Genomic DNA, 19,231 nt, shown 5'->3' on the forward strand with positions numbered 1-19,231 from the left:
GAGAGGAATATGTACAGTGCAGAGAACCAGAGCAGTGGGGACAAGGAAGTTCCTCTCTCCTCCCTGGTTCCGGCCAATGCTTAGGTACACACACCGGCTACCCTGCCAGCGTCTGAGTCAGTTCCTCTCCTCTCCCTGACCTATGTGCAGCTGCCACACGGAAGCCAAATTCGACAGACGTCAAGCTGGGACGCCACCTTGCATCTGAATTACTTTTTGAAATTCGGCACGTCCAGGTTTACTGACCTGTACAGTCTTCTCAACACTTCCTTCTGCTGCACATGGTTGGGGTCAGAAACCTTCGTCTTGCTCTGCCAGTCCTCTGACTACAGCATTTTGAATCGAGTTACTTGGAATCTCGTGCCTGGTTCCAAGCCTCAGAAAAATGCGAGGAGATCCAGAAAGCAGGTTAGGCGTGAGGCCGGTCATTGCCCCTATCCGTTACCCCATTGAGGGGCCTTGTAACGCTAGTGCCCTTCAGGAAACAGAGAACCAGACTCCTCAAAGGGCACTGCAGCAGGTTTCCAGGAATTACTTATCAAAGCCGATGACCCAGGGGCCGTGACCCCTAGATTCGGACGGGATTCAGGGCTTTCTCCTAAGGGAAAGGTCTGCCCCTACTTCTTCCCAGCATCCTCAGATAGTGTGACCATTCCTGGGAGATTCAGGAGGGTGGAGGGGAGGACGTGCAGCGTGAGATGGTGAAGTCGGGCCGCCGACGACCCGCCCCGTCCACTGGCAGCCCTTGCAAGCAGCATGCCTGGCGCAAAAACCCGGCATCCCAGCCTCTCCTGAGGCTCTGGATAAGCCCGCGCAGGCGCGCCCGACGCCCCGCCCTTCAGGCGCAGGCACCGCCTACAAGCCCCGCCCCGCCTGGTTCGCGCGCTGCCGGAAGTGGGCGGGGCCTGCTCTGGCTGGGAGGCCGTCGGCGGGGAGGGCGGGGCCTGCCGCCGGCGCGGCGGTGCGTCGCGCGGTGATGCGGCTGACGCTGCGCCCGCCAGGCCGCAGCCCGGCCGCCCCGCCCCCGGCCCGCCCCGCCGGCCTCCCAGGCGGCCCTGTCAGAGTGCGGCGGCGGGCGGCGCGGGGCTGGTCCTTGTAGCCGGCGAGGAGGCTCCTGCGGCACACCCCCGTCGGTCGGCGCCTCTCTACTGCGCGCGCGGACATGGCTCAGGCAGCGGCGCGCTGCCCCAGCGCCCGCGGCTCCGGGGACGGCGAGACTGGCAAGCCCAGGAAGGTGGCGCTCATCACGGGCATCACGGGCCAGGTGAGCGGGGGCAGGGGCCGCGGGCACGTGTGCGCTCGGGGCGCCGGTGGGACGGCCGCGGGGGCGCCGGGAGCTCGGGCCGCGGGGAGGCCGGTGCCCGCGCGCGGGGGCTCCCTTGCTGCCCGGTCCCCTCGCCCGGGTCCCAGGTCGCGGAGGAAGTAAGAGGGAGCGGTGCTGTGCAGTCCCAGACCAGGAAATGTTTTCCTGTTTTGTGTTTTCTTACACATTAAAAGCCCACCTCGCAGGAACTTCCAAGACCGCGGCCGCACCTGGACGGGGGGCAGGCTGGTCCGGGCTCGGGCCGGGTCCCCTCCCTGCCCCAGACCCTCAGGAGTGTCCCACGAGCGGCGGGAGGCGCCGGGGCCGGGCCTCTCGGGTCCCCCCCGGGCGGTGGCGGTGCCGACACCCGGTGCTCAGGAAGTGATGGGGTGAATAAAGGTGATAATCCTGATGCGCACGCAGGCTGTGCTTATTACGCGCCGTCACTTGGCTGATAGGACTTCATTTAGTTTTCCCAGATGCTCTTTGAGGCGGTGCTCTTATGTTCTCCACTTCACAGATGGGGAAACCGAAGCCCGCGGTCAAAGCGCTAGGAAGTGTCCAGTTGGGATTCACACTGCTGTCAGACTCTCTGGCAGAAGAAAAGAGGTAGAAACTGTCTAGGCGTACAGTCAAAGGGCGTTAGACAGTTGTAACTGCTGGATACCTGGTTACTTCCTAGTTACTCATGCATCGTGCTGTGTGTAAGGTAATTACAGTAAACCCCGGTTTGAAAACTGGTGGGAGGGGTGGCGGGGAGGGACAGGGATCTGAGGCTGAGTAAGAGAACCCTCAAATTCAGTCAAGGGCCTGCATACTTTCAATATTATGGAGAAATTAGTTAAGCTCTTCGTGTAACTCTGTTGGTATGGCTTATGCCTACGGAAGTGCCAGCAGCGTGAATCCATGCAGGTTAGAAGGGAAGCCTTATTTAGAGCCGGAGTACAGTGGTCGGGTAGGTGCTGAGTGGCCTCCTCCAGGCTGTCTTCCTGAGCTACTCCCTGGCCAGACAGTTCTGGCTCCCCACTTCATTTCCACCTTAAAACCCCTGCTTGAGGGTCAGGCTCCTTCTAACCTCTGCACCAGTATCTCCCACTTCCCTCCAACCCCACCCTGTGCATTGTCCCCTCATCTGTTGGGTGTTGTGCTGGCTTCTGCAGCCCCTGGCACAGTGCTGAACTCTGGTTGCCACGTAAATCCCTGCTGGTGGAGTTTACTGCTCTGCTTTGCATTTATCTCCCAGGACAGTGACTCCCGCCGTGGGTCTCGGAGTGCTGTGAGGTTAATGCAAAGGGTCTGGAGAGCCATACCTGCTGTCCAGTTTCTTAGTCGTGTTGGGTGAGAGCTTGTTGAGCTACTCACTCTGCTGAACATTTTATATATTCCTATGTAAGAGGCAGGTACAGTTTTTGTCCCTGTTTTACACCTGGCTTAGTAAGTAAGGTTAAGTATGTTTCCTGAGGGCGCACACCTCATGAGTGTCAGGGCTGAGATCTGAACCCAAGAGTTGCTCTAAGCCATTTTGTTATACTGCCTCTGTGGTAAGCCACCCACATTAAGTTACAGCCCTGTGTGTGTGTGTGAGAGAGAGAGCTAGAGAGAGAGACAGAGACAGAGACAGAGACAGAGACAGAGACGGGGAGTAGGGGAGAGAGAGGGATTGTTTTACTCTAAGAAGAGGTCTCAGATTCGAGGTGAGATTGAAACCGCTGCTCTGGCCCTTAGGGCTCTCGTGGCCTTTGTGCTAAGATGGGCTCTTGCATGGGTTGTCCCACGTTCGCCCTTGAGAGTGCGTGCAGGTGGCCAGGGTGCCTGTCTGCTGTGCATCTCTAGTGCTCACTGCCAGCAGTCACTCCAGCTTTCTTCCTCCTGTCTCTTCCTGACAGTAGTTGTGAATCATTCCCGGAGTTTTTTTACCTTATTAAATCACCTCGAAGAAAACCAGGCTGTGCTCTGCATTGCTACTTCAAGACCCTCCGCCAGCCATCCCCAGGGCTCACCTCATGGTCTAATTATGCTTGCTCTTTGCTACACCAGGGAAATGTTATTGCTGGTCCCTGAATATTGCCTTGTACCTCCGTGGGGTCATTATTTTGCACCTGAATGCCCTCACTAGTCTTACTCCTTTTAACTTAGCTAAAAGCCTCAGCCAAATGCAATCATTCCAGGCTTTGTATTTTCAATTCTTTGTATTTACAGATGTGCAATCCATGTTGGCTACATAGATAGTTTGTATAGCTTAGTTTTTTGGTTTGTTAACTCCTTTAGGGTAGAAACCTTCTTTTGAGCTTACTACCTCCCGTGTGGCTTCACCTAGTGGGCTTCCAAAATGTTGACTTACTCTTCCCATGAACAGAACTTGTCTCTACTGTGTGTCTGCAGGGTGCAAGGCTTGCTTTGTGGCTGCTGGGAGCCAGAGCCTACGTAAGCTGTACTCTCTGCCCTCCAGGATCTCACAGTTTTTGAGGGACTTAATGCACATGTCAAAGTCCGTATTTTACAAATATGTTAGGGGCCACATGCCTGGTTCATCCAACCTCACTGAATGCTGGCAGTAGCAGGGGCTGTGTCTGGGGAGAACAGCGTGTACAGGAGTGTAGAGAGGGGAGAGTTAGGGGGGCCATGAGGACCAAACATAGTAATAATGGGAGGAAAGAGAATTTATTACATTTTGTACCCCTTGCTTATTTCCAAAAAGATTCTGAGGTGGCTTCAATAAAAAAACACAGCATTGGACCATCCTAAGAGGAATGAAGAAAAATAGGAGTCTGCAGTGAAGGCTGTAGAAAGATGGAGGTAGTGTCCCCAGCACTGAGGACGGCTGCCAGGTGGGCATGAAATGCAGCTTTGAGCTTCCTGACCGTCGAGGCAGAGTGGGTGGGCACGTGGAACTTTGTTAGTACTGAACTCTCGCGGGGACACAGCAACCTGATGCACAATGAGCTCGATAGAGTCATCTCCTCAGGACGCTCTTGTTACCCTGACGGACTGTGGGAGCACATTTTTCGGTAGGTGGAGACTTCAGAGAACTGAATGGTCAGCGTTTGTGGATTTTTCCCTTTCTGATATCTGTTATGTCAAGCTAGTGTCTGCCAGGAGCATAGGCAAGTTGGAACTGTAGATTACCTTGTCAGGTGTCCTTGGTACGAAATTAATATTGGTGTTCTAAATATGGAAGAACTGACACGTTGAGGTCTTCCACACCTGCAAGTAGCCTAGGTTTTCCTTAGGAAGCACTTTAGATGTGGTCAGACATCTAAGCAAACACCAAGTCCAGAGTTCTGCGCCATGACACATGGAAGGCAAAGCGTTTATCTTTAAATGGTTGGAAAGTTAGTCCTGGTCAAGAGGAGTTAACTTGTCTGCCGTTGGCAGACAACACATTTTTACCAAGTCTTGCGTAGAGGAAAGAGATGGACCCTTTGAGCTGTCAGGCAGATTATTTAAGCCGTAATATTTTGTTTCAGAATTTTATTTTTATGGCCTTATTTTTTATTTTCACTAATTTAATTATTTTCTTTTGAGCATGTTCTAGCTGCCATCAGACAACCATAGCCTTTAAAGAGAGCATGTTTAAAACAGCCAGATTCCCTAGACTTAGGTGGCTCTCACAGGCTTTATCTTCTTCATTTAAGAATTAATTTAAGATGCTGGAAAATGGTAATTGAGAATTGGCAGGAAGTACCATTCTTTCCACAGTTTTCCTTATCCCTTTTAAATAATGCTTCAATGGGCTCATAATAGATGACGGGGATATAACTTCTTCTGGTTTTACTTTCTAATCCATATTTGGTGTCCCGCAAGTTTCTGCATTCTAGTATCGGCATCAGAATCATCATTTGTGTAGATGGAGATTTAGTGAAATGTGATGAAGTCTACTAAAATAGCCATTGGTAATGGCTACATGGAATCGCGGAGCCAAAGCTGTGTCCAGTTCAAGGGAGAGGCCCATGATAGATTAGTGATGTCTGCCTGGGAGAGGGATGGGAGTGATGGCACAGTGCTCTGTCTTTACAGGATTGTGACTCCTTGGGTTTAGGAAAAAAGTGTCTTAATCACTTATCCCCTATATCTAGCATAACTGGTAAAGATTAGGTACTCAAAATATTTCATAATTAAGTCTTTACTTGCTGATGTTTATTATCTTGCAGAAAAGTTGCCTGGAAGTTGTAGAAGTCTGTAGAAATGAGAACAGAATGCAGTTGTTGTTGGTTGGGTAGAAGCAAGGCATTTCAGGGTACTGTGGGGGAATTGGACAGTATATACCCAACATAGCTGCAATTTAGGAGATAAAATGATTTGTTGTAACTTCAGATTTAAAGGATTTAGAAAATACCCATTTCAGGGAAAAAAAGTAACATATCCAGTTTTGTATGATAGATTTCCTACCGTTTTTGTACTCATGTTAACCATTGAATTAAAAAAAATACTCCGTTGTCGTGTGCGTTGAGCTCTTCGTCCTGGAGTTAAATAACCATCATCGTGTGGAGGAGGAGGGGAGGCTGAGAAGGTGTGATTCCCCAGGTCACGCAGCCGGTTAGCACGGGGCGAGGACTGATCAACGCTGTCCTTCACGGACAACGGCAAAGGGGCTGCTGTGAGCCAGAAAAACTGGGGTAAAGGAGTCTATGGTAGTGAAATGTGGAGCATGGTGTTCTGTCAAGTTGAATAATAATAAATTACACCTGGAAAGCAATCAAATCTATTTCAGTATTTAATAGTATTTAATTTACAAAGGAAAATTAATAAAATACAGGGACTAGAGAAGGTGGTTCACGTGAGGCCATTCCTTAGAGAACTCGGACACTCACTTCGTTGGAGGCGTATGCTGTCCCGAGCTAGAGCTGCCTCTGGAGCCTGCAGACTTCTTGAGCATGGCCTGTCTCCCCGTTACGCACGAAAGCCCAGTGCTTCTGTCTCCATGTGGGGCTTTGGGACTCCAGGGCTGAAATCGAGGGGAGTTTTATTAGCTACCACCTGATCGCCGAGATGAACTAGAAGAACTGCTAATTGTACTTGTGATCTTGAACGGCTTTCTTTGAGGTGTGGAGTTCTCAACTTGCCTGTCCTTTGAAGCAGCCTTTCCTCAACTTTTGCTAGAGGTTTTCACTAAACTGGGATTATTTGGCTATGATTCCATGTAAAGAATCAGGCTTAAGGAGTGAGGCAAAATGTTTGCCTTTAACCAGGATTCTGGACACTTGGTAGATGATTATTTGGCGGGGGGGGCACAGAAAAAATTTACTGACATTGATAGAATGATTGCTGTGTGCCAGGCAGTGTGCCCAGCATTTTATATAAATTATCTCATTTAACTGTGGGTGGTAGGTATTTTTACTGTCCTCCCTATACCGAGCAAGGAAACTGAGATTTGGAGAACTTCAGACTTGCCTGAGAACCTCTTGCACCAGTCTTTTCTCCGGACCTTCTCTCCTGTGTCAAGTCAGACTAGCTCTGTTGGCCAGATTGTTGACAAACTGTACAAGTTCACTGCTCTTGAGAAGCAGGTTGTTTTTAAAGGCTGCTTTTTGATTAGTGCTTTACCATGCTGTTTAGGTGATATTAACATTACTGGCCTGTGTGTCTAGGAGAAGTCTGGGGTGAGGGGGGGAAGCGGGGCTGAGGGCTGCCCTCTGAAGCCTGCTGAAGACCCCTGGTGGCTTCTTCCCAGTTCTCTGAGGGTTTTACGGTAAGAAATGGAGATGGGGGAGCAGAGTGGCTTCCCTGCCCACAGACCTCCCGGTGGAGGGTCAAGAGCCAGCAGCCACTTCGTGGGCCCTCAGAAGCGGGCCAGGGCTGCAGCTTGGGTGAGGGCGGTCTGGTTGGAGCCTGTGGCGGCAGAGCTTGCCCGCCGCCCAACGTGCACAGGGACAGCCAGGTCTCCGGGTGGTGGAGGGAGGCGGGCGAGGGCCCTCCTCCACCTGCACGTGGACCGGAGTCACAGCTCCGGGTTCACTTGCTGTGCTTCTTTCCTCTCTGCAGAGTGGGGTTTGTCCTTGCTGTCAAGGCCCAGATTCCTGAGGAGACTAAGAAGTCTCCTGTTCTAGACTCTTGGACGCCGTCATGTAAGCTGGAACATCTTTTGGCCTGCAGAGTGCCCTTAACGGATACTTTGGACTTGCCTTTTCTCCAGGTGGTAGTTTAATCTGAAGAGATGCTTCCCTGACTTGAGAGGACCCTCCTCTCTTCTCTCTTTCAGTAAGCCTTGCATTCGGGCTGAGGGGTAGGTAGTTCTCTATTTCATATCCCCAAAATTTCCAGTAGCAATTTGGTGTTTTGTTGTTGTTGTTTTTTGCTTAATTAATCTTTTCTCCTGGAGGCAATTACATTTGGGGGCAGATCATCCTGTACTTAGTGATGGAAGTACGAGTGCTCATGATTAATTTGGTCGACGGATGTTTGAGTGCCAACGATGTGTCGGGCACTGGGGATACGACAGTGAACAGAACAGACAAAAATGAGCCTCCTGTGACACTCATGTTCTGGGTGGTGGTGATGGCGGTGATGGTGGGTGGATGACAGTAATTAAGGTGTGTTGAGCATGCACTCTGTGCCAGGCACCGCTTAGCGGGCTTTACACCTGTTTCCTTTCTGGAGCAACGGAGCCCTCCTCTGAGGCGGTCTTCTTGTCACCCCTGAGGAACGCAGAGGTTAAACAGATAGCCCGAAGGTCACTCCCGTCCTTGTTTGCAAAGTCAGAGGTGAAATGTAAATCCCAGTAATTTTATTTTCTATCAAATTTATTGCTAGAATTAACAAATAAATTCTAAGGAGAGGTAAATAGGTGGTGTGTCAAATTTGAAAAATAAAGCATATTCAAGAGTTTTTTTTTGTTTGTTTTTGCAGTTGTGGAAAGATACGGATTATAGTAGTAAAATAAGCCTGTATTAATCGCTACGTTATATGCCCCTTATTTTATTTTCTTTGCTGTCATTTAGGTCACACCGTTAATTAATTCGTTGATGACTTACCTTGTGAACTCCCTAAGTGCTGGGACTCTGTCTTGGGACAAGTGGAAGAGGAGTTGGATTTCTTGGCCAGTGTGGGTTTCAGCTACTGCTTAGCTACTTAGGAGCTGCATCGATTTGGGCAGGGTATTTACCTTTGCTGCCAGGTTGGAAGAGTTATTCCTACCGAATAGAAAAGAAGTCTGGCATGGAATAGGGCGTTTGCCCCATGACTAGAATGGACCTCTCTTCACAGAGCTAACCAGATAGTGAGAGTACTCCAATACGGGGAAAGGACATTGAATGTGGAGGGCACCAAAGTCAGCCTTGCTCCGTGGGGGGCATCTATCGCCTAGGGCGGAAAGTTCCCAGGGATTTGGAATCAGCCACAGGCTATAAACAAATTTGACGTCTGGTGCGTGTGAGAGGATTGTGGGCAGTGGACTGGACTCTAATCCTCCTTACTGTGATTTGCGGTCCAGGAGGAAAGGTTTGGCATAACTGGGAACGAGAAGGATGTCTTCAGTCCTGTCCTGCTTTGGTCAAAGACTGTTATGCGGTGAAACTTTTTTTTATGTCTTTACATTACACATAATTAATTGATTAACTGAGGAAAGAGCGTGGACCTGAGAATCAGAGGCTGGGTTTTAACACCAGTTAATTGTATAGCCTTAATTTTTTCTTAATCCATAATACGAAGGGATCACCTGGCGGTCTCTAAAGTCTGTTCAGAGTGGAGCATGCCATAACTTTAGGATTGAACACGAATTATAGCTTATTGTGTGCAAAAAAGTCTTGTATTTAAGCAGTGCAGTCATTTAATAGCAGTTTCAAAGCTAAGGCCAATAGGAGAATTAAAAAAAAAATAAAACCAGTGACTGTTAACTGTACTGAATTTATAATTAAGTGTGTAAACTGGGAAGAAATTCACATATGAGTTGTATTTTGCTAGAATTTATAAGGTTAAAGCAGGAATTCTGAGCTGTCTGCCCTGGTAGGTTTTACCAAATGAAGTGGTTTTTTGGTGAGGAAGGATTTAAAATTCCTGTTATTTATTTTTTGGATTGAAATATTAAAAAATATAAGAATCTGTATTTTGAGCTTAGTGTTTAATAGTGGAGGGTCTATTCATTCAGTAAATATCTGCTGAGATTTATTCTGGGTTGAGCTAGGTGCTAGGCATATAGCCACCAGCAAGATGGATATGATGTTGTTCTCAAGGAGCTGATAGTCCAGGGGGGACAAGTGATTTGACAGGTAATTTTACAGCATACTAATTGCTATGATGATGATAAGAGAGTCACTGAATCACAAGGAGATCTTCCCTTAAATAAAAATGATCCATAGTATCATTAATTCAGCAGATTTATTGAGCATCACTTAGCCTGGAAGTTTCTGGTTATGAATGCCATTGTATTAAAAGGGTTAGCTGTGAGGCCTTTCTGTAGGAAGCTGAGCTGCTGAAGGATCCCCTGTATGCTCCTTTTTTCTTCTTTTTGATGTAGAAATCCTCATAGTCTAGTATTTCGTGAAGGATGTTCCTATTTTCATTCTCACTTTTCTATCTCAAAAGCTGTATTTCCAGCCTTTAACATTTATTCCATTTGGAGACCTTGCCAGTTATTTGATCAGATATATTTATGTATGCACCGGGGAATCATAGACCAAGTGAGGAAGCGTTTATGAACTGTCATTGTGTGATGACATAACGTAGGGGGCAGGTCAAATTTTTCTTTTTGGCTGATCAAATTTGAGTTTAACAGAATACTCCCAATATAGTAACTAATGGTGAGTTAGTGTCAGCCAGACAATTGATATTTGTTTTAGGGTTTGATAACTAATTTTTGAGCCAGTATTGTAGACAGAGACATAAGAGGTTAAAATCAGATAATTTTGTTTTGTACTAGAATATTAGGTGTACAATTATTTGAACCAGCATATACTTTTAAATGTTTTGTTCCCTGTAGTATCCCCAGTGTGTAAAGTGCAGAGTGTAAGACATGGTACAGGACTCAGAGTAGGTAGGGAAGGAAGCAGACGTGTAGGTGCTGAGGTGAGGGTGCGCCTGTGGCCGTCAGTGTAAGGAGTGGCTTTGCAGCCAGTAGCAGGGAAAGGAGGGTGGTGGGGACTAGTGCAGTTGGGAGGCTCCGTGGGCTGGCCTCAAAGCATGGTCAGATTGGGAGAGGAGGGCGGCGAGGGCCTGGGCTCCCTGCAGAGGGCGGCGTGGGGACGGAGTATGGCAAATAGTATATTCAAAGTCCAGACGTGCAGGTCCCGGGAGGCTTGGAAGAGCAGGTTGAGGGGTGTGGGTTTGATTAAATAAACAGGGGCATGAGTGGAGCCCAGCCTCGGGTGAGTCTGCAACCTGGAACCAAATCCTGCTTTAAAAAACGTCCTTCCGGGAGTTACTTACTAATCTTGAACCCTAATTCCCTTTTCTTTAAAATGTAGTTAATTATACCCACATCACAAGGTGGTGTGCAGATTAGATAGGATGATTTTAATAATGCCTAGTGTGGTGCCTGGCACACGCTGCTTATGAAATTCTGGTGCTTACACTTATCACGTATAATACATGACTTATGTGCGGTACGTTCCCCAGCATGGGGGAGAGTGAGAGGAGAGGGCAGCGTGGTGCAGGCGCACAGAGTGAATTTGAGTAGGAGAGCCAGGAAGACCTGGTAGATCATCAGGATGTAGATGCAGACGACGTTGGTTGTGGAGAAGGAAAGAGAATCAAAGGGACAACGGGACTTGGTGATAAGTTAGGTATGGGGCTGGCTGGGGAGGAAGGGAAGAGTTGGAGATCCCGAGGTTGTTTTGATTTTGGAGGCTGGCTGGGCTGGCTGGCTGGTATCACCATGGCCAGAAATGCTGTCCCTGGGAAGGAACAGCAGTGCTCTGGGGAAGGGAGTGAATTCAGTTCTGTTCCTCTTGAGCGTGAGGTGAGAGCATGACGTTCAAGTTCTAATAACCTGTAAGCCATTTAAAACGTCAGCTTGAAACGCAGGTGAGAGATCCCGGCCACACAGTGTCCCGTCTAGGCCTGGACGCAGCTGTGGATGGGGAAGCCCTGTATTCTGCTCTGCTTGCCCGCCGCCCGGCATGTGCTGTGGTACCTGCCTCCTGGTATTAAAACTAACATTTTCCCCTTTAGTTTCATGATTGAAGTTAACCAGGTTACTTCCGTTATACTTCAATTCTCCCCGTTTTCTTTCTTTCTTTATATTTATTATCTTGGATTTTTATGAGGTTTGCTGTTATTGCAAGAATATATTCTAGCGATGTGAACATTGTGTTAAACAGTCTGATTTTTGCGCGCAGGGAACGCTCTCTTCTGGGCAGGTCAAGCCTCGGGACTCTGCTCAACAAGATCAGAGGGCTTCTGGGATGAAGCGGTGCGGTTTACGGTCCCACACTGCTGATGTGTGACTCTGCTTCTCTGTGATATTAGCCATAATACCTTACATTTGTATATTAACTTGTAGTTCTCAAAGCATTTCCCTTGTTCTACATGGTATTCTGGGATGCAGGCAGGGCAGGGGTTGTTTCATTTTAGAGATGACCAACACCCAGAGTGATGAAGTGACTTGAGTCTCGGCGCTGGCGGCTGTCAGCACAGCAATGCCGAGCTTTCGTTCCTTCTTCCGGATCTCACAGTCTGCTAGGGTTAATTCAGTTTAGCTTTCTTCTGCATTCCCTCACCAGTGTTTTACTCCAGGCTGGTGTTTTTCTTCACTGTTTCATAAACAGCCTATGCAGGCTGAGTAACGCTCCCACCCCAAGATGTCCACATCCTCGTCCCTGGAACCTGTGACTGTGTTGCCTCTTGTGGCAAAAGGGACTTTGCAGATGTGGTTAAAATCAGGATCTTGAGATGAGAGATGATCCTGGCTTACCTGTGGGATCTGGCATCGTGGAGGTCCTTCAGTGGGGAGGAGGGAGACAGAGGTGTCAGAAAAGACAGCCTTGTAAGGAAGGTTCAGCCGGCCAGGGCTGGCTTTGCAGACAGAAGGGGCCACAGCCAAGCGGCACGGGCGGTTTCCGAAAGCTGGGAGAGGCCATGGGATCCTCCCTGGAGCCTCCAGAAAGCAACGGAGGCTGACTGACAAGGCAGATTTCAGACTTCCGATCTGCTGAATTGGGAGGTAGGGAATGGGGGCTGTTTTAAGCCACTGTGGTTTATGGTCATTTGTTACATTTATGGAAATTTGTTGCAGCAGCAAAGAGAGACTGGTAGGCAGATGATATGCTTGTTCCCACTTTGCACTGACTGGGAATTCTCTCTTGCTTTGGCCTGTTCACATGTATTTGTCTTCAGATTCTAGTTCCCTTCACATTCCAGCCCTCATTCATTTCCTTCATCTTGGAATTCTTTGCACATTTTAAGTTACCCTGCAAATATTTTTGCATGCCTTCGGCTGGCAAGCAATATGTTCCTTCCTTTGGTATTATGGAGAACACCCATTGTCCCTGTTTTCAAGGAACCTCATCTAATGAGGAGCATTAATGGATCATTTCAGCAAATATTTATTTAACACCGAGCTCTGTGGTGGGCACTGTAATAGCCAGTTGAATTTATGCCAATTTGTTCCTAATAAAAAAGCTGTTCTATCATCACCATCATTATTGTTATATAAATACAGAGTTCTCCTGTTTTAATTGTTTGTTTGCTTAGTTTTTAGATTCCACATGTAAGTGAAAACAGCAGAGACAGACTCACAGATACAGAGAACAGATTAGTGGTGATCAGAGGGGAGAGGGGTGGGGGTAGGGGCAGAATAGGTGAAGGAGGTTAAGAGGTACAGACTACTAGGTATAAAATTAAAAAGTTACAAGGATGTAATGTACAGCACAGGGAATATAGCCAGTACTTTATAATAACTTTGTCTAGAGTATAATCTGTAAAAATATCAAATTACTGTGTTGGACACCTGAAACTAATATAATATTGCAAGTCAACACCAAAAATACAAAAAAATAAAAACTCCACAGACTCCTCATTTGTTGGCTTTGAGGAGGCAAGTGGCCTTGTTGGCAGGGAACTGTGGATGACACCTAGGAGCTAGGGTGGTCTCTGGGTGACAGCCAGCAGGACGGTAAGGCCTTTGGTCCTAGAGCCACCGTGATTGAATTCTGTTGACAAATGGAGTGAACCCTTAGATCCACTCAGGCGTTGGATGAGACTTGACACCTGGCTTGTAACCTGGAGATGACCTGGCTAAGCACGCCAGGCTCCAGATGCATAGAAAATGTGTGCTAGTCAGTGTGGGGAGATTGAAGCTGCCGAGTGTGTGGTAACAGGGTTCTGCAGCAGTGGATGACGGATCTGAGCCCTGACCTTGCATAGCACGTGCAGAAACGGCTCAGAGAGGGTCCAAGCCGCTTGAGCAGTGTAAATGCGTGCTGTGGTCATCCACACAAGAGTGTACACGAGCAGGACAGTCAGTGGGGCTGTTGTGATGCGATTCCCGTGGTGTAAGTGCCTTTCACAGTGAGAAGTGCTGAGAAGCAGTGTTGCGGTTTGATGTCTCGGAATTCCGCTGGGAATGAGGAGAAGATGCTCTTGCCGGGCCCTGTTTTGGGTCTAGGGGGATGAGCGAGGAGGAGTCCTGAAGATCAGCAGGTCCCAGATTTCACAGACTGTTAAAAACTCGAGAATGATACACGGTGGCCAAGCTTTTATCTTGAAAGTAAGAGCCTTCAGAGTAGCAAATTCCTATCTGCTACCAGTACCACCAAAATGTAACAAGGGTGTGTCGTCAGAATAAAGAGCAGTCACCAAATTACACACTCTTGGCTGTGTGACCTACTTTAGTATGTCCATTTTTCTCATTTTGTAAAGGAATGGGTTACAAATGTGTCATGGATCGGCCTTGGTCTATTGACTACGTTTGGGACACCACTGAAAGTTGTTTTATTAAAAAAAAGTTACTCACTTGTCTGATTCTCAGGACTCATATATAAGTCTCCTGGCCTGCGGTGACCATGTTTTCTGGACCCCAGGGTAAGATACCTCCCATGACTATATGCCCTAGAGCAGGCTGAACACTGGAAACCAGGGGCGTCGGAAAGAGTGTGGAGTTACTGTCCGTAGAAGACTGTGCCCACCAAATACTGAGCCCCATGAAAGGTGCCTGGTGAGCATTAGTGAGCTGGTGGTTTGAGATTTCATTTTTTGCCATGTTCTTTGGTGCTCTGGGCAGACTCCCACCTCCCAGAGAAGACCAGCAGCAGCCCGTAGAGCCAGGATCCCAGTTCATCCTGACAGCTCTGGTCCTGGGGCTGTGCTTTGAGTGTGCTTGGAAGGAATATGCAAATTACTGCTGTGTTGTTTCAAGTTTAACTTGGGAACCTGAAACTGAAATCAAGTTTGGGGAGCTTCTGAGTGGTTTTGACCTGGTTTTGTGAGACTGGTCAACCCCCCGGGTATGTGGGCAGCGGGTATTAAGTGAATTTCTCAAGGGTGAAATAGGAAGATTTGAGGGGGGGTTGTTTTTGAGGAGAGGTGATAAAGATAGTTGTTTTTGAGGAGAGGTGATAAAGATAATGGATTTTTCGGAGAGTTTTGCTCTTCTGCATTTAAATATAAACCTCGGAAAGGAGACATAGAAGTTAGAACAAATACTGAACTGTTTCTATTGTTTTTTTTTTTTCTTTCAGCTGTTTTGTGGACTGTAGTGGTTTTTCATTTCACCCCCTCATCCATTTTGCTATTTTGACTAAGTTAGGAAGTTTTGGATTATTTCGGCTTATACAGTATTTTCTCTCCATTGAGTTGTCTTTTAATCTTTACTAATGTTTGAGCATATAGATTTTAAGCTATTTAAGCATAACCAAAATTTATACTATTGCCAGACTGTTATAGGAATTTTGGGTTTAATTCCTAAAAACAAGGGTGTGTCTTAGAAGGAATTGTTTCGTGGAGACAAGGCCATTGATTGGGAACCCAGCTGGAGGTCTTAGAAGACCCTCTGTATGGGGCACTGTGCTTAGTAGAGGCTTAGGGTCGGGTCCAGGAAACCTGACATTCCTGCTGGGCTTTTTGAATCACACAGGCCACTTCTCCTGTATGGGCTGATTTTCTTCTCTTTAAATATGCTTTCCGGAACAGGGGTGAATACACGTATGGAGTGAGGATTTGTACGTCTCCCTTTGCTTTCCTAGCTTGGAGTTTCCAGCTGGTATAATGGAAACTGGACTTGAGGAGGATGTTGACCATTGTGGTGACATCCACCGTCGCTTGGGCTTGGGAAGGACTTGGGGAATTCGCCACTTGCCAGGCTCTTCAGAGGAGTCTCCAGGTGGCCTGGGCCCCGAGTTGGGGAGCAGAGGGGCTTGTGGGCTGGTGCCTGGCTTTCCCTGTAGGACGGATGGCGTGGGCACCAGAACCGGGCAGGTGGGAACAGGTGTGCGAGCCTGTGCTTGGGGAGCTGCAGGTGATCTCTGGGCAGCTGTGCATGTGGCTGAGCCCCGAGGGATCTGGTCCCACCTTGTCCTCACTTGCTGGCGTGGCCACTGAGATCCAGACACCCCTGCGACCTGAGGTGCACCTGTGCAGAACTGCCCTTTATTCTAGAATCCCAAGGAAACAGCCCTGGCCTGTCCACCCAGTCCTTCAGCTCCACTGGGTTTCACCTGTCACTCACTCACTGCACGCATCTCGGCAGTTCCTGCTGAGGTTTCTTTTCTCCTGCTCACTCTCTAGGAATTACAGACATTCTCACTGGAATCAGTGATTTCTCTAGATTTGGGGCTCATTCCAAAAGAATACTCTGTTTTTCTTTTTGGTGTTTTGACCTTTGATTTCAGGCTGAAGTAGGAGCTGTCTATAAAGCGTGGGCAGCTCTCGACGTTGGTGGCACGTAGAGTCACGTGGGGAGCTTGAAAAAGTCTTGGCTCTTCCGTATTCAGTTTGCTGGGCTTCGGGTGGGACTTACATTTGGCTGTTTGTAGAAATGATCCCAGTGATTCAAGAGCGAGCTTGAGCAGAGAACCGCCCATTAAAGCAGATTGCGGTAGTGACTTGAATTCTTTTCCTTAACACTTTCCCAACTTTTAAAAGTCGTGATACAGGCTTACTATAGAAAAATTAGAAAGTTTAAGAAGGTATAAAGTATTAGGGGAAAAGAAAACACCACCATAATTATACCAGTCAGAACCAATCATCGGCAGCATTATTATTATTATTATTTTTTTTACTGTTTTGTCTGTTTCTGATTCGCTTCACTGCCTTTCAGCAAATGTTACTGCCTAGGGTGGGATAGGCTCTTACCGTGGCTCTGGAATTGTTCTGAAAGCTTCTGAATGTGTAGGAGTTAGCAAGGACGGATTGAGTATGAGGGCCTGTAGGAGGCTGTGGAGCATACCTTGGATTTCAAGGGTGAGGAAACTCCATCTTCATCACATCACATGACCCACGCGGCACCTCCTTGGCCTCTGTTACAGTCGTCACAGACGTCTGCTTGTATATTTTGGTTCACATGTTGTTTGTATTGGTTTTCTATTTTGAGTGAGATTATGTAATTTAGGGGAATAAATGCAAATAGGATCAGAGTTCATTAGTTTTGACATGTTAAATGCAAACACTTTAAAGAAAAATTCCTGTAATGTTTGTCGAAGACTGCAATTTCAGACACTCATATTCCGTCAGTGCTCATCCTGTAGGGAGGTTTTGATACCTTTGTTCTTGGGACTGTTGCTCTTGGTCTGTTTTTCAGTTAACTTTTTTTAATGGTATACTCTACGAAAGCACTTCATTAACTTGATTTATTAATATTTCAATTTAATTATAACACATAGCAATGCCAGGATTTGGTTGCACTTTTATTCTTACGCACAATTATTGTATGTAAATCTAACTCTTAGATCTGGCTGGTGGTGGCCCTGATCTCTCTGGTGTGCTGTAGCTCTGACGTATACTTACAGAGTTTGTGGACTGCACCCTGGGCCCCTCTGTAGAGGAGACTCTCACTTCACAGATTTTCTGTTATTTCTACCCAAGAAGCAGGATTCTGCACCCGAGGCCGGTCCCGAGAAAAGACAGCATGTGGTTGGTGAGTGTGCAGAGCAGGGCGAGCCCTGGGGTCGCTCCGCGTCCTGGGAGGATGACGGTGGAGGGTCCCACCTGGCTGAGGGCAGGGCTCTCTGGGTTTCTCAGTGGATTTCCTCCTCTTGAAGCTTGGTTTCATGGAGACGTGGTGAAGTGTTGGAAAGTCAGATGAGCACAGGGTGGAGGTCCTGGCTGCTAGCCTGGCCGGGTGTCATCTTTTAGAAATGGTCCCTTGCATGATTATTTATTTTCTCTCTCCCTCCTCGTAGTTTTCTCCTTCCCCCCATCTCTTTCTTTTTTATAGTCGTCTACCCCTCCCCCCTGCACACACGCACTTTTCCCCCAGTTCTTCAGGTGAGGCCTTAGGGCTTGGGGTGGGAGCAGCTTATCATGGGGACAGAGTTCACCTGCCCAAATGGCAGAGCTGTAGGGGCAGGACTTTTGTGGGTGGTAATTGTGCCTTAGGAGAATTGAGAAAGCAAATAGTGGATTCTTATTTAAATAGCCCTGGAAGGGGCATTAAGGATGTTTGCAGGTCTTGGTCCAGATGGAAGCTGGCACTGGCCTGAACCCACCCCTCTCCTTTCACCCTTTAAGCATTTCCTTATTCTACTCTGTTAGTGCTTTGCAATCATCCCCTTCTGATCCCTAGCTTAGTGTGTAATTACAGGTGCTTTTCTGCTTCCTTTTTGCTGCGATATTGATCATCAGTGTTGGTCTACAGCAAACACACTGATCCGGAGGCAAACCGGAAAGTCTGAGGGCTAGTGATGATTCACCACTCACACAGAGCAGCCTGACCGGCCAGGATGGGCTGCGCGAATGAGAGCCGGGTAGAGGCAGGGCCTTCACCCAGCTTAGAGGGGCCCCTGGGAGGCTCTGGGTCTGGTTTTGGGACTTTGAGACCAGCAACAAACTTTACCCTCTGGGGACCTCGGTTTCTTAATCTATCGAATGAAGATAATTAACCCTTAATTGCAGGGTTGTTGGCCCATAGGATAGTTTATAGTAAGTGGTATGGCAATTATAATCTGAAACACTTTAAAATGTACACACATTAAAATATGTAAAGTACCCAAAATTACAGACGTACATATTTAAGATTATTGAAGTGTTATCAGATGGGAAGGATAAAAATTAAGGTAATGTTAATGTCCTGTGCTCTCTGAGGTGGATAAAGTAAGCACCTGCTTTCCATTCTGGGATGTGAAAGTATGTTGCAAAAATGAGTCCCTTAATTTCTGGCAGAGACAGGCTCTTAATTCAAGAAACAGTGTATAAACGCAAATGTTTAGTAATTCCCGAGATTCTGATCTAACTGCTTTGCCTTTGTCTTGCACTTCTTGGGGGCGGAGATGTTTCCATTCTTTGGTTTTCCTCTGTATCTGGGAGGAGAGGGGACTTTGGTTTGTCTGCAGCACAAAAGGATGGGGTTCGTTTGGTTTTTTATCCCTTTCCTTTGACCTCCCAATTTCCAGGGGCTGGGTTCTGGGCATCTTGGTATTCAGATGAATGTTTTGTAACCCTTCAGCTTTCTTTTCCTCTTGTTCCCTGAGGTTTTCGTTACAACTCTGCAGATGTTTTTAAAAAAGGGGTGAGTGAGAAAATGACTTATCAGGCTTGGGATGGGGTGATTGCTGTGCCAGTGAGAAGGGCGCTGCTGTGGGGTAAGGTGTGACCTCAGGGCACACCCACGGGCCGCGCGTCATGTAATGCTGGCTATTAGCAGCGCCAGCCCTCTCTCACCAACTTTGCAACCAGAGAGCATCTGTTTTCAGTCAGTTTGTCTTTCAGACACAGCTGGAATACTTCCAGAGCCTAAATGAACTTGATTAAAATGTTGCCTGGCTTTTTTTTATCATCTGGAGCAAAGCCCATCTTGTCTTTCCTTCTTTCAAAGAAGGTCTGTTGTTTCTTGATGGGCTTCGG

General features: G+C 47.6%; 1 protein-coding gene across 1 annotated transcript in view; it reads left to right on the forward strand.

The window, feature by feature from the left end:
- The first annotated feature begins 1,020 nt into the window (after positions 1-1,020).
- GMDS (GDP-mannose 4,6-dehydratase) overlaps positions 1,021-19,231 on the forward strand; it is a 478,661-nt gene continuing 460,450 nt past the window's right edge. Inside the window, exon 1 of the mRNA XM_065885295.1 lies at positions 1,021-1,264. Coding sequence (XP_065741367.1) covers positions 1,163-1,264 — 102 coding nt within the window. The 5' untranslated portion in view covers positions 1,021-1,162. The remainder of the gene's footprint in view (positions 1,265-19,231) is intronic.

This window comes from Phocoena phocoena, chromosome 10 (genome assembly GCF_963924675.1).
Source record: "Phocoena phocoena chromosome 10, mPhoPho1.1, whole genome shotgun sequence".
In the NCBI taxonomy this organism is placed as follows: domain Eukaryota; kingdom Metazoa; phylum Chordata; class Mammalia; order Artiodactyla; family Phocoenidae; genus Phocoena; species Phocoena phocoena.